The sequence below is a fragment of the Pongo abelii genome, chromosome 22 (genome assembly GCF_028885655.2).
Source record: "Pongo abelii isolate AG06213 chromosome 22, NHGRI_mPonAbe1-v2.0_pri, whole genome shotgun sequence".
NCBI classification, from domain to species: domain Eukaryota; kingdom Metazoa; phylum Chordata; class Mammalia; order Primates; family Hominidae; genus Pongo; species Pongo abelii.
Genome location: NC_072007.2, coordinates 22,362,909 through 22,377,621, shown reverse-complemented (window position 1 = coordinate 22,377,621; position 14,713 = coordinate 22,362,909). Strand labels below are relative to the sequence as shown.

The 14,713-nt window shown below is 35.3% G+C and overlaps 1 protein-coding gene across 1 annotated transcript in view; it reads left to right on the top strand.

The window, feature by feature from the left end:
- LOC100449147 (ankyrin repeat domain-containing protein 36A) overlaps positions 1 to 14,713 on the top strand; it is a 201,127-nt gene that overhangs the window by 62,201 nt on the left and 124,213 nt on the right. Inside the window, exons 27-33 of the mRNA XM_063720846.1 lie at positions 937 to 1,003; positions 3,556 to 3,616; positions 4,226 to 4,256; positions 7,065 to 7,131; positions 9,684 to 9,744; positions 10,354 to 10,384; positions 13,193 to 13,259. Of these exons, the coding sequence (XP_063576916.1) occupies positions 937 to 1,003; positions 3,556 to 3,616; positions 4,226 to 4,256; positions 7,065 to 7,131; positions 9,684 to 9,744; positions 10,354 to 10,384; positions 13,193 to 13,259 (385 nt within the window). The remainder of the gene's footprint in view (positions 1 to 936; positions 1,004 to 3,555; positions 3,617 to 4,225; positions 4,257 to 7,064; positions 7,132 to 9,683; positions 9,745 to 10,353; positions 10,385 to 13,192; positions 13,260 to 14,713) is intronic.

Here is a 14,713-nt window from a genome sequence, read left to right as displayed (position 1 = left end):
CTGGGCTTTCCTAGGCTGAAGATGTAGATTGGAGATTGCCACGGATCCCTGCAGAAGAGGGATCCAGAAGTGGGAGCCCATAGGAAGGAAGATATTTAGATAGTGATGAATGAAATGGAGCTATAAGTACTTAGGAGGGCGACTTTTCCAGCAGTCTCTCTCTTGGGTATCTGAGTGTCTATGAAGGTTCTTAAGCTTGCTGGTTTTTGTGGATCTGAATAAGGCAGGATCTATATAATGACAATAATTGGATTTTAAAATTTCTAATGTTTTAATCTTCTGTGAAGGATATTCCCAATAACAACCTAACAACATATACGTTTGTACTTTGACTTTTGTACACTCAGCTTTCAAACATTTGCAGTGTTTCAGGGGGCCCCCTGCAGTGTTCTAGGGTGAAGAGAATCAGTGGGCCCTCTTTAAGTAGCTCACATGCTGAAGATCCAAGACTCTCATTTTCCAGTGACACAGATTAGTCTTTGAATCAGAAGTAGATAATGGAGAAGAGACGGTGCCTTTTCTGCCTTGTTTTAGGTTATCAGGTTTACTCCAGTTCAGTAAGAAAAGTTGTGTCAGATATCAACTGGATTTTCAGTTTAGCCTTTAGGGTAGATAGTTTATAAGGACAAATTATTGTCTGGCCGTGCCGTTATAATGCCTGTCAGTATTTGTTACGGGTTTAAGGGTGAGTCTGCATTGGATATTTCATAGTTTGGGAGAGGTGGAGGCAGAAATAGGTAACTGAAATGTTTTCTAAAATGGAAGCCATATCTTAATTATACCAGGAAATATTATTTAATATGCAGATAACTGAGTTTCCTCAGACTTTGTTTTACCATTTTTTTTTGGAGGGGACATGCATGTATAGACTGACGGTTTTTGTTTTCTTTTAAGAAATGAACGTGCTCGTTTTTGTTGTATCTTTTTGCTCCATAGGAGTCTCTACAGACCGGATACTGTTGTACAGCCTGTGACAGAGGATGAGTTTGCTTTGGAATCTGAGGTAGAGTACTGTCTTGTGAAATTAATTTTCTCACTCTGAATCTCATGTTTTATATTATTTTCTTCTAAAACTTAGCAGTTGTCTACCTATCGTTGTTTTATGTTAGTATTAAAACTTTTATTAGAGATAACCATTTTAAAGAAATGGGAGGGGTTAATTTTAAGTTTTTTTTACTTTGGCAAATAAGAAATAGTTGATAAATACTTTGAGAGGTGTGACCTGAAAAAAAAAAATTGCTGGAAAATGCACAGTGACAGAAAAATGTTGTTCGGGAACGCTTTCCCACAATAGAGGAGATGCAAATTTTGGTCTAGGCTTATCTGAGTAAGTGTTTTTACTTTGAGTTGTATATCATATGAGTATGACTAATAATACCTCTGTTTAAGTGAATCTTTGTTACATCAGATGACTTATTATGGGAATCATGGAATCACCCTGTTACACATAGCATATAGTTTCTTTTTATTTCTTGTACACCTATTTTAACATCATACAGTATTTTTGCAGAGAGCTATTTCTTTATTTTTATTCTTGGTTCTATAATTAGAGTGAAGTAATATTAGAAATTGTGGAAATTTAACTAGACATGGTATCATGTGCCTGTAGTCCCACCTATTCAAGAGATCAAGCCAGGAGAATTTCTTGAGCCCAGGAGTTTAAGACCAAGCTTGGCAATAGAGCAAGAGCTTATCTCTAATTTTAAAAAGTTGTGGAAGATTAGAAATTTAAATTCTGTTGTCAAATCTGTGTTAGAGAGGGTTTACACTGTGTTTTCCGGGTCCTTTTTACTAAGAGTATACTTTAAACTCTTTATCTAATTGAAGAATATGCGTTTTGTTTAAAATAACCTGTTTGATAAGCAGAGACTCTTCATTTTCCTAAGGTCAGACTTTAATTTCACAAGGTTTGTGCATTGTAATAAAAAAAAAAAAATCTACTCAGGGTCTTTGTATCGCATTCTAAATTTTAAATGTCAGAGGCTTTTGTGCTGTTATTGAAAAAATACTTGTAAAACTCCTGCATTACTGTGAGCCACTTGAAGCTAGAAAACCTATTTGTATGTATCCTGGAGTACCCAGAATAATGTCTGGCATGTAAGAAACATTTAATTAGTTTTTAATGTGAATCAACAACCAGGCAAATGGGCTTTTTTATAATGGAATGTTACAGGTGACATAATACGCCTAAGATATCTAATAATTAAATCTATTAAATTTCTTGAATGTTTTGAATTTATCTTTTCTTGTAATGTTGAGAATGTATAAGTTGAGGTGAGTTATGTTGAGAAAATATGTCATATAGAAGAAAATAAAATTTAGAAAAGATGGAAAGGAAATAGGAAAGGTGGATACAGCGTGTTTTCTAATATCTTCCAACTGGAAGCTTGGATTAGGATTTTAGATTAAATTTTCTTAAATTTTTAAAGCCGCAACCATGTTCTACTAAATACATATTTTTCAGGACATACATTACTCTTTCGAATTCTGAATAAAAATTCTTTCTCCACGTGTGAAGTTGCTGGAATTTTATTGTTTTGTTTTTTTTTTTTTTTCCCCTCTCGGTCTGTCTGTCTCTCTCTGTGTAGTAAAAATATTTCAGCTTTCAGGTGAATGATCATGGTTAACTCTTGGGATGTGTTATTTTATAGTAAACAAATGAAACTCTTTATTACATAAGTATTTACACAAAACAAATTGTCGAGTAAATGCTAACCAGTATTATTAGGCATATATTATGAATGCAAGCTTTTCTTTTAAGCTCATATTTGATTGACTGGTCATGTCTCTTTTTTTCTTTGTTTCTCCCTCCTTCCCGTTTGTTTAAAAATGATTTACCTCAGTCTAACTTTTTCCTTGCAGACCGCATGTCTTTAGTGTCTATTCTTTCATTTCACCTCTGTTTCTGTTGTCAGGATACTTAGTTACAGCTTTGTGTTTAGTAGCTATGTGTGGCCTTCATTCATGAATCACTGCTCCATAAGGTGGACGGTTGCTTTGTTCTGTCTTTTTTGGAAGGAGCTGAAGTTATACAATAATTTGTTTTTAGCTTTTGACACACAGAATAGAAGCAACTTATACTGTTTCCGACGCTAGCTCATTTAAATATAGTACTACTAAAAACTACATTCTCACATTTTTTCCCACAGAAAGTAATTCACACAACTATATATCATGCATAAATATTTTGAAAAATAAAGTGATTATTGACTTTTTATTATTAGTTTTGTTCAGTAATACTGTAAATTACATAGGAGTAAATTTTTGTCCCAGTTTGTTGTGGTTAATGAAAGATACTAATGGATATCATAGTATTTGTATAATAATCAACTGGGGTTGAAAGGAGTAACATTTTGAGAATATCTGTATCACCAATCATAATCATCATCCCATGTGAATATGTAGATAAGTAAATGGCAGACTTGGGGTTTGAATCTACGTATGAGTGACTTCAACGTGTATATTTTTTTCTGTTAGATCATGTAGTAATGGTGGCTATTATCATTATTTAAATTGCTCCATGTTATTCTTAAACCTATTGTGTTTTTCTTCTAGATTATTTCAAAACCATACATCCCAAAGAGAAGGATTATTTCTGTACAATCTACAGAAGATGGTAAGCTATTTGAAGCCTGCCTATTATATTATTTACTTACCCTTCATTTATTTGTCTTTTTTCTTCTTCTTCTTCTTTTTTTTTTGAAATGCAGTCTTACTAGTCTGCAGCCCAGGTTGTAGTGCAGTGGCACGATCTTGGCTCACTGCAACTTCCACCTCCTGGGTTCAAGTGATTCTCCTGCCTCAGCCTCCCGAGTAGCTGGGATTACAGGCACGCACCACCACACCTGGCTAATTTTTGTGTTTTTAGTAGAGATGGAGTTTCACGATGTTGTCCGGGCTGATCTCAGACTCTTGACTTCAAGCGATCAACCCACCTCGGCCTCCCAAACTGCTAGGATTACAGGCATGAGCCACCGTGCCAGGCCTTCTGTATTATTATTATTATTATTATTATTATTATTATTATCATCATCATCATAAGGATAGGGTCTTTCTATGTTGGCCAGGCTGGTCTCAAACTCCTGGGCTTCTCAAGTGATACTTCTGCCTCAGCCTTCTGAGTAGCTAAGATTGTAGGAACAAGCCACTGTGCTCTTTTATGTTTTTAATATTCTGTAGTTTTCTATTGTTGATTTAAAATGCATTTTACTTTTTTGTTTAATAGTGCCTCCTCCTACTAAAGAGTGTTTTCACAGGTATGATTTCACAGATTTTTTAAATTGATATGTTTAACTAAGTGAATAGAGAGAAGAGAAACTAGTATCTGTTTAGTGTTCTACTCTGTGCTAGACACCATATTACATGCTTAACGTTTATCATGTCATGTCATCTTCACACAGCTTTACAAACTATTTGTGCTATTATTGCATTTTTACTAATTAGGCAACTCTGCTTTAATGAGGTTGAAATATTGACTCATGATTCCACAGTAAACAGGTAGCCAACCCAAGATTGGACCATCATCCTGCCTGGCTCTGAAATCACTTCTTTTGCCCCTAAGCAGAAGTGGATAGAGATCTATGCAGCAATGGGATCGTGGTACTGATTTAAATCAGATCAATTCAGAAAGTCACATTTTGTTATGCATTGACTCTCTGAGTCATTTTGTTATGCATTGACTTCTAAGTGTTCCTTAGAAGCCTGGCTACTCCAAAAGTTTGTCCAAATATTTTGGAAATGGCAGTGGTAACCATATTACTTTTTTTTTTTTTTTAACCATCAGCGTTTTAAAGGCAGATATCAGTTATCTGTGGCCACAGGACCCTAAGTTTTTCATAAAGCAAGACCAAGCCAATGCCAGAAAAATACTCTCTTACTGTGCTTGGCGAATATCTAAATATAGTCCATGTGATGTTAACTATATTTAGCATATATTAAAAGGATATTTCTAATTCATTTCTCTACTTACTGCCTACCCAGTTAGGTTTTCTCTTTAAGTGAGTACCCTGCCTAGTTTGCTGAAGCTTTTTCTTATTCTCTGGATTCTTTTATTTTCCTTCTATGACATTTTAGTAATATTTTCTTGATTTCTTTTTACTTCTCTTCTGTTTTTCTTATGATCTTCTATTATAGTTTTCGTGAACAGCCGCTAAATATTCCCCGTTTTCCTACAGACAAAATCAGAGGTGCATAGAGTTTCAGAATGTTAAGAAATCCTGGAGACTAAACAAAATATCCTCTAGTACTTGAATCCTTGCTTATCATCCTGATCAAGTGGTTTGTTCAGGTGGAGAACCTGAAACTCAAAGGGAGAAAATTATTTGGATACAGTAAATCAGAGAAATGAGAATTGCACTCAGGTTTCTTAGTTCAAAACCCAGTCTTCTTTTACATCATTCTGTCACTGAGTGATTTTAGTTTTAGAAAGAGGGAGTGGCTCTAGTGAACACGGTGGAAGAGGAGGAGAATGGAATGAGCTGTTGAACCCAATGAAAGTGCATAAGAATGGAATTTGCAGGGGACAGCCAAATTTGAAGAGAAACAAACTCTTAGTTGGATAGAAATGAGGGTTTTAGGAAAAAATCTGAATATTTGGTTTAATGCAAGTTTGATAAAGATAAGGGAATTGAAAACACAGGATGTTGGGAGCTATCAAGAAAGGCATATTAGAATACGGCGTTCAAGGAGTTCTGAAGAGGGTGCTGCCTTTTTGTTTGTTTAACTGGAGGAACTGACAAACTTCAAGGTTTTATTGAAAAATGTTAAAAGAATTTGAGCCACTGGAAAGGGTCTCCGGAGCAGATAGGAATGTGGTATCATCTTCTTCCATCCCAGCTTACAGAGGGCTTAGAATCCCTCAAGAACTAGGGAGCTGGAGATTGCTTAAGTACATGGATCTGTGACCCAGGGTGGATGTCTCTTTTTTTCTGACTCTTTTCTCAATTCTCTCATGTACATGTAGGGTAGGGCAAATGTAGGATTGGCCGGCAAACCAGCAGTGAAGCTTCCTTTGGGTAGTTGGTAACATGCGTATGCTTGGGGTGGATGACTGAGACTAACTTACTTTCCAGAAGCAGAGGAATAGAGAGCTCCTACTCTCAATTATGTTAGCCCATCTTTTGAGGAATCTGGGCTTTCCTAGGCTGAAGATGTAGATTGGAGATTGCCACGGATCCCTGCAGAAGAGGGATCCAGAAGTGGGAGCCCATAGGAAGGAAGATATTTAGATAGTGATGAATGAAATGGAGCTATAAGTACTTAGGAGGGCGACTTTTCCAGCAGTCTCTCTCTTGGGTATCTGAGTGTCTATGAAGGTTCTTAAGCTTGCTGGTTTTTGTGGATCTGAATAAGGCAGGATCTATATAATGACAATAATTGGATTTTAAAATTTCTAATGTTTTAATCTTCTGTGAAGGATATTCCCAATAACAACCTAACAACATATACGTTTGTACTTTGACTTTTGTACACTCAGCTTTCAAACATTTGCAGTGTTTCAGGGGGCCCCCTGCAGTGTTCTAGGGTGAAGAGAATCAGTGGGCCCTCTTTAAGTAGCTCACATGCTGAAGATCCAAGACTCTCATTTTCCAGTGACACAGATTAGTCTTTGAATCAGAAGTAGATAATGGAGAAGAGACGGTGCCTTTTCTGCCTTGTTTTAGGTTATCAGGTTTACTCCAGTTCAGTAAGAAAAGTTGTGTCAGATATCAACTGGATTTTCAGTTTAGCCTTTAGGGTAGATAGTTTATAAGGACAAATTATTGTCTGGCCGTGCCGTTATAATGCCTGTCAGTATTTGTTACGGGTTTAAGGGTGAGTCTGCATTGGATATTTCATAGTTTGGGAGAGGTGGAGGCAGAAATAGGTAACTGAAATGTTTTCTAAAATGGAAGCCATATCTTAATTATACCAGGAAATATTATTTAATATGCAGATAACTGAGTTTCCTCAGACTTTGTTTTACCATTTTTTTTTGGAGGGGACATGCATGTATAGACTGACGGTTTTTGTTTTCTTTTAAGAAATGAACGTGCTCGTTTTTGTTGTATCTTTTTGCTCCGTAGGAGTCTCTACAGACCGGATACTGTTGTACAGCCTGTGACAGAGGATGAGTTTGCTTTGGAATCTGAGGTAGAGTACTGTCTTGTGAAATTAATTTTCTCACTCTGAATCTCATGTTTTATATTATTTTCTTCTAAAACTTAGCAGTTGTCTACCTATCGTTGTTTTATGTTAGTATTAAAACTTTTATTAGAGATAACCATTTTAAAGAAATGGGAGGGGTTAATTTTAAGTTTTTTTTACTTTGGCAAATAAGAAATAGTTGATAAATACTTTGAGAGGTGTGACCTGAAAAAAAAAAATTGCTGGAAAATGCACAGTGACAGAAAAATGTTGTTCGGGAACGCTTTCCCACAATAGAGGAGATGCAAATTTTGGTCTAGGCTTATCTGAGTAAGTGTTTTTACTTTGAGTTGTATATCATATGAGTATGACTAATAATACCTCTGTTTAAGTGAATCTTTGTTACATCAGATGACTTATTATGGGAATCATGGAATCACCCTGTTACACATAGCATATAGTTTCTTTTTATTTCTTGTACACCTATTTTAACATCATACAGTATTTTTGCAGAGAGCTATTTCTTTATTTTTATTCTTGGTTCTATAATTAGAGTGAAGTAATATTAGAAATTGTGGAAATTTAACTAGACATGGTATCATGTGCCTGTAGTCCCACCTATTCAAGAGATCAAGCCAGGAGAATTTCTTGAGCCCAGGAGTTTAAGACCAAGCTTGGCAATAGAGCAAGAGCTTATCTCTAATTTTAAAAAGTTGTGGAAGATTAGAAATTTAAATTCTGTTGTCAAATCTGTGTTAGAGAGGGTTTACACTGTGTTTTCCGGGTCCTTTTTACTAAGAGTATACTTTAAACTCTTTATCTAATTGAAGAATATGCGTTTTGTTTAAAATAACCTGTTTGATAAGCAGAGACTCTTCATTTTCCTAAGGTCAGACTTTAATTTCACAAGGTTTGTGCATTGTAATAAAAAAAAAAAAATCTACTCAGGGTCTTTGTATCGCATTCTAAATTTTAAATGTCAGAGGCTTTTGTGCTGTTATTGAAAAAATACTTGTAAAACTCCTGCATTACTGTGAGCCACTTGAAGCTAGAAAACCTATTTGTATGTATCCTGGAGTACCCAGAATAATGTCTGGCATGTAAGAAACATTTAATTAGTTTTTAATGTGAATCAACAACCAGGCAAATGGGCTTTTTTATAATGGAATGTTACAGGTGACATAATACGCCTAAGATATCTAATAATTAAATCTATTAAATTTCTTGAATGTTTTGAATTTATCTTTTCTTGTAATGTTGAGAATGTATAAGTTGAGGTGAGTTATGTTGAGAAAATATGTCATATAGAAGAAAATAAAATTTAGAAAAGATGGAAAGGAAATAGGAAAGGTGGATACAGCGTGTTTTCTAATATCTTCCAACTGGAAGCTTGGATTAGGATTTTAGATTAAATTTTCTTAAATTTTTAAAGCCGCAACCATGTTCTACTAAATACATATTTTTCAGGACATACATTACTCTTTCGAATTCTGAATAAAAATTCTTTCTCCACGTGTGAAGTTGCTGGAATTTTATTGTTTTGTTTTTTTTTTTTTTTCCCCTCTCGGTCTGTCTGTCTCTCTCTGTGTAGTAAAAATATTTCAGCTTTCAGGTGAATGATCATGGTTAACTCTTGGGATGTGTTATTTTATAGTAAACAAATGAAACTCTTTATTACATAAGTATTTACACAAAACAAATTGTCGAGTAAATGCTAACCAGTATTATTAGGCATATATTATGAATGCAAGCTTTTCTTTTAAGCTCATATTTGATTGACTGGTCATGTCTCTTTTTTTCTTTGTTTCTCCCTCCTTCCCGTTTGTTTAAAAATGATTTACCTCAGTCTAACTTTTTCCTTGCAGACCGCATGTCTTTAGTGTCTATTCTTTCATTTCACCTCTGTTTCTGTTGTCAGGATACTTAGTTACAGCTTTGTGTTTAGTAGCTATGTGTGGCCTTCATTCATGAATCACTGCTCCATAAGGTGGACGGTTGCTTTGTTCTGTCTTTTTTGGAAGGAGCTGAAGTTATACAATAATTTGTTTTTAGCTTTTGACACACAGAATAGAAGCAACTTATACTGTTTCCGACGCTAGCTCATTTAAATATAGTACTACTAAAAACTACATTCTCACATTTTTTCCCACAGAAAGTAATTCACACAACTATATATCATGCATAAATATTTTGAAAAATAAAGTGATTATTGACTTTTTATTATTAGTTTTGTTCAGTAATACTGTAAATTACATAGGAGTAAATTTTTGTCCCAGTTTGTTGTGGTTAATGAAAGATACTAATGGATATCATAGTATTTGTATAATAATCAACTGGGGTTGAAAGGAGTAACATTTTGAGAATATCTGTATCACCAATCATAATCATCATCCCATGTGAATATGTAGATAAGTAAATGGCAGACTTGGGGTTTGAATCTACGTATGAGTGACTTCAACGTGTATATTTTTTTCTGTTAGATCATGTAGTAATGGTGGCTATTATCATTATTTAAATTGCTCCATGTTATTCTTAAACCTATTGTGTTTTTCTTCTAGATTATTTCAAAACCATACATCCCAAAGAGAAGGATTATTTCTGTACAATCTACAGAAGATGGTAAGCTATTTGAAGCCTGCCTATTATATTATTTACTTACCCTTCATTTATTTGTCTTTTTTCTTCTTCTTCTTCTTTTTTTTTTGAAATGCAGTCTTACTAGTCTGCAGCCCAGGTTGTAGTGCAGTGGCACGATCTTGGCTCACTGCAACTTCCACCTCCTGGGTTCAAGTGATTCTCCTGCCTCAGCCTCCCGAGTAGCTGGGATTACAGGCACGCACCACCACACCTGGCTAATTTTTGTGTTTTTAGTAGAGATGGAGTTTCACGATGTTGTCCGGGCTGATCTCAGACTCTTGACTTCAAGCGATCAACCCACCTCGGCCTCCCAAACTGCTAGGATTACAGGCATGAGCCACCGTGCCAGGCCTTCTGTATTATTATTATTATTATTATTATTATTATTATTATCATCATCATCATAAGGATAGGGTCTTTCTATGTTGGCCAGGCTGGTCTCAAACTCCTGGGCTTCTCAAGTGATACTTCTGCCTCAGCCTTCTGAGTAGCTAAGATTGTAGGAACAAGCCACTGTGCTCTTTTATGTTTTTAATATTCTGTAGTTTTCTATTGTTGATTTAAAATGCATTTTACTTTTTTGTTTAATAGTGCCTCCTCCTACTAAAGAGTGTTTTCACAGGTATGATTTCACAGATTTTTTAAATTGATATGTTTAACTAAGTGAATAGAGAGAAGAGAAACTAGTATCTGTTTAGTGTTCTACTCTGTGCTAGACACCATATTACATGCTTAACGTTTATCATGTCATGTCATCTTCACACAGCTTTACAAACTATTTGTGCTATTATTGCATTTTTACTAATTAGGCAACTCTGCTTTAATGAGGTTGAAATATTGACTCATGATTCCACAGTAAACAGGTAGCCAACCCAAGATTGGACCATCATCCTGCCTGGCTCTGAAATCACTTCTTTTGCCCCTAAGCAGAAGTGGATAGAGATCTATGCAGCAATGGGATCGTGGTACTGATTTAAATCAGATCAATTCAGAAAGTCACATTTTGTTATGCATTGACTCTCTGAGTCATTTTGTTATGCATTGACTTCTAAGTGTTCCTTAGAAGCCTGGCTACTCCAAAAGTTTGTCCAAATATTTTGGAAATGGCAGTGGTAACCATATTACTTTTTTTTTTTTTTTAACCATCAGCGTTTTAAAGGCAGATATCAGTTATCTGTGGCCACAGGACCCTAAGTTTTTCATAAAGCAAGACCAAGCCAATGCCAGAAAAATACTCTCTTACTGTGCTTGGCGAATATCTAAATATAGTCCATGTGATGTTAACTATATTTAGCATATATTAAAAGGATATTTCTAATTCATTTCTCTACTTACTGCCTACCCAGTTAGGTTTTCTCTTTAAGTGAGTACCCTGCCTAGTTTGCTGAAGCTTTTTCTTATTCTCTGGATTCTTTTATTTTCCTTCTATGACATTTTAGTAATATTTTCTTGATTTCTTTTTACTTCTCTTCTGTTTTTCTTATGATCTTCTATTATAGTTTTCGTGAACAGCCGCTAAATATTCCCCGTTTTCCTACAGACAAAATCAGAGGTGCATAGAGTTTCAGAATGTTAAGAAATCCTGGAGACTAAACAAAATATCCTCTAGTACTTGAATCCTTGCTTATCATCCTGATCAAGTGGTTTGTTCAGGTGGAGAACCTGAAACTCAAAGGGAGAAAATTATTTGGATACAGTAAATCAGAGAAATGAGAATTGCACTCAGGTTTCTTAGTTCAAAACCCAGTCTTCTTTTACATCATTCTGTCACTGAGTGATTTTAGTTTTAGAAAGAGGGAGTGGCTCTAGTGAACACGGTGGAAGAGGAGGAGAATGGAATGAGCTGTTGAACCCAATGAAAGTGCATAAGAATGGAATTTGCAGGGGACAGCCAAATTTGAAGAGAAACAAACTCTTAGTTGGATAGAAATGAGGGTTTTAGGAAAAAATCTGAATATTTGGTTTAATGCAAGTTTGATAAAGATAAGGGAATTGAAAACACAGGATGTTGGGAGCTATCAAGAAAGGCATATTAGAATACGGCGTTCAAGGAGTTCTGAAGAGGGTGCTGCCTTTTTGTTTGTTTAACTGGAGGAACTGACAAACTTCAAGGTTTTATTGAAAAATGTTAAAAGAATTTGAGCCACTGGAAAGGGTCTCCGGAGCAGATAGGAATGTGGTATCATCTTCTTCCATCCCAGCTTACAGAGGGCTTAGAATCCCTCAAGAACTAGGGAGCTGGAGATTGCTTAAGTACATGGATCTGTGACCCAGGGTGGATGTCTCTTTTTTTCTGACTCTTTTCTCAATTCTCTCATGTACATGTAGGGTAGGGCAAATGTAGGATTGGCCGGCAAACCAGCAGTGAAGCTTCCTTTGGGTAGTTGGTAACATGCGTATGCTTGGGGTGGATGACTGAGACTAACTTACTTTCCAGAAGCAGAGGAATAGAGAGCTCCTACTCTCAATTATGTTAGCCCATCTTTTGAGGAATCTGGGCTTTCCTAGGCTGAAGATGTAGATTGGAGATTGCCACGGATCCCTGCAGAAGAGGGATCCAGAAGTGGGAGCCCATAGGAAGGAAGATATTTAGATAGTGATGAATGAAATGGAGCTATAAGTACTTAGGAGGGCGACTTTTCCAGCAGTCTCTCTCTTGGGTATCTGAGTGTCTATGAAGGTTCTTAAGCTTGCTGGTTTTTGTGGATCTGAATAAGGCAGGATCTATATAATGACAATAATTGGATTTTAAAATTTCTAATGTTTTAATCTTCTGTGAAGGATATTCCCAATAACAACCTAACAACATATACGTTTGTACTTTGACTTTTGTACACTCAGCTTTCAAACATTTGCAGTGTTTCAGGGGGCCCCCTGCAGTGTTCTAGGGTGAAGAGAATCAGTGGGCCCTCTTTAAGTAGCTCACATGCTGAAGATCCAAGACTCTCATTTTCCAGTGACACAGATTAGTCTTTGAATCAGAAGTAGATAATGGAGAAGAGACGGTGCCTTTTCTGCCTTGTTTTAGGTTATCAGGTTTACTCCAGTTCAGTAAGAAAAGTTGTGTCAGATATCAACTGGATTTTCAGTTTAGCCTTTAGGGTAGATAGTTTATAAGGACAAATTATTGTCTGGCCGTGCCGTTATAATGCCTGTCAGTATTTGTTACGGGTTTAAGGGTGAGTCTGCATTGGATATTTCATAGTTTGGGAGAGGTGGAGGCAGAAATAGGTAACTGAAATGTTTTCTAAAATGGAAGCCATATCTTAATTATACCAGGAAATATTATTTAATATGCAGATAACTGAGTTTCCTCAGACTTTGTTTTACCATTTTTTTTTGGAGGGGACATGCATGTATAGACTGACGGTTTTTGTTTTCTTTTAAGAAATGAACGTGCTCGTTTTTGTTGTATCTTTTTGCTCCGTAGGAGTCTCTACAGACCGGATACTGTTGTACAGCCTGTGACAGAGGATGAGTTTGCTTTGGAATCTGAGGTAGAGTACTGTCTTGTGAAATTAATTTTCTCACTCTGAATCTCATGTTTTATATTATTTTCTTCTAAAACTTAGCAGTTGTCTACCTATCGTTGTTTTATGTTAGTATTAAAACTTTTATTAGAGATAACCATTTTAAAGAAATGGGAGGGGTTAATTTTAAGTTTTTTTTACTTTGGCAAATAAGAAATAGTTGATAAATACTTTGAGAGGTGTGACCTGAAAAAAAAAAATTGCTGGAAAATGCACAGTGACAGAAAAATGTTGTTCGGGAACGCTTTCCCACAATAGAGGAGATGCAAATTTTGGTCTAGGCTTATCTGAGTAAGTGTTTTTACTTTGAGTTGTATATCATATGAGTATGACTAATAATACCTCTGTTTAAGTGAATCTTTGTTACATCAGATGACTTATTATGGGAATCATGGAATCACCCTGTTACACATAGCATATAGTTTCTTTTTATTTCTTGTACACCTATTTTAACATCATACAGTATTTTTGCAGAGAGCTATTTCTTTATTTTTATTCTTGGTTCTATAATTAGAGTGAAGTAATATTAGAAATTGTGGAAATTTAACTAGACATGGTATCATGTGCCTGTAGTCCCACCTATTCAAGAGATCAAGCCAGGAGAATTTCTTGAGCCCAGGAGTTTAAGACCAAGCTTGGCAATAGAGCAAGAGCTTATCTCTAATTTTAAAAAGTTGTGGAAGATTAGAAATTTAAATTCTGTTGTCAAATCTGTGTTAGAGAGGGTTTACACTGTGTTTTCCGGGTCCTTTTTACTAAGAGTATACTTTAAACTCTTTATCTAATTGAAGAATATGCGTTTTGTTTAAAATAACCTGTTTGATAAGCAGAGACTCTTCATTTTCCTAAGGTCAGACTTTAATTTCACAAGGTTTGTGCATTGTAATATAAAAAAAAAAATCTACTCAGGGTCTTTGTATCGCATTCTAAATTTTAAATGTCAGAGGCTTTTGTGCTGTTATTGAAAAAATACTTGTAAAACTCCTGCATTACTGTGAGCCACTTGAAGCTAGAAAACCTATTTGTATGTATCCTGGAGTACCCAGAATAATGTCTGGCATGTAAGAAACATTTAATTAGTTTTTAATGTGAATCAACAACCAGGCAAATGGGCTTTTTTATAATGGAATGTTACAGGTGACATAATACGCCTAAGATATCTAATAATTAAATCTATTAAATTTCTTGAATGTTTTGAATTTATCTTTTCTTGTAATGTTGAGAATGTATAAGTTGAGGTGAGTTATGTTGAGAAAATATGTCATATAGAAGAAAATAAAATTTAGAAAAGATGGAAAGGAAATAGGAAAGGTGGATACAGCGTGTTTTCTAATATCTTCCAACTGGAAGCTTGGATTAGGATTTTAGATTAAATTTTCTTAAATTTTTAAAGCCGCAACCATGTTCTACTAAATACATAT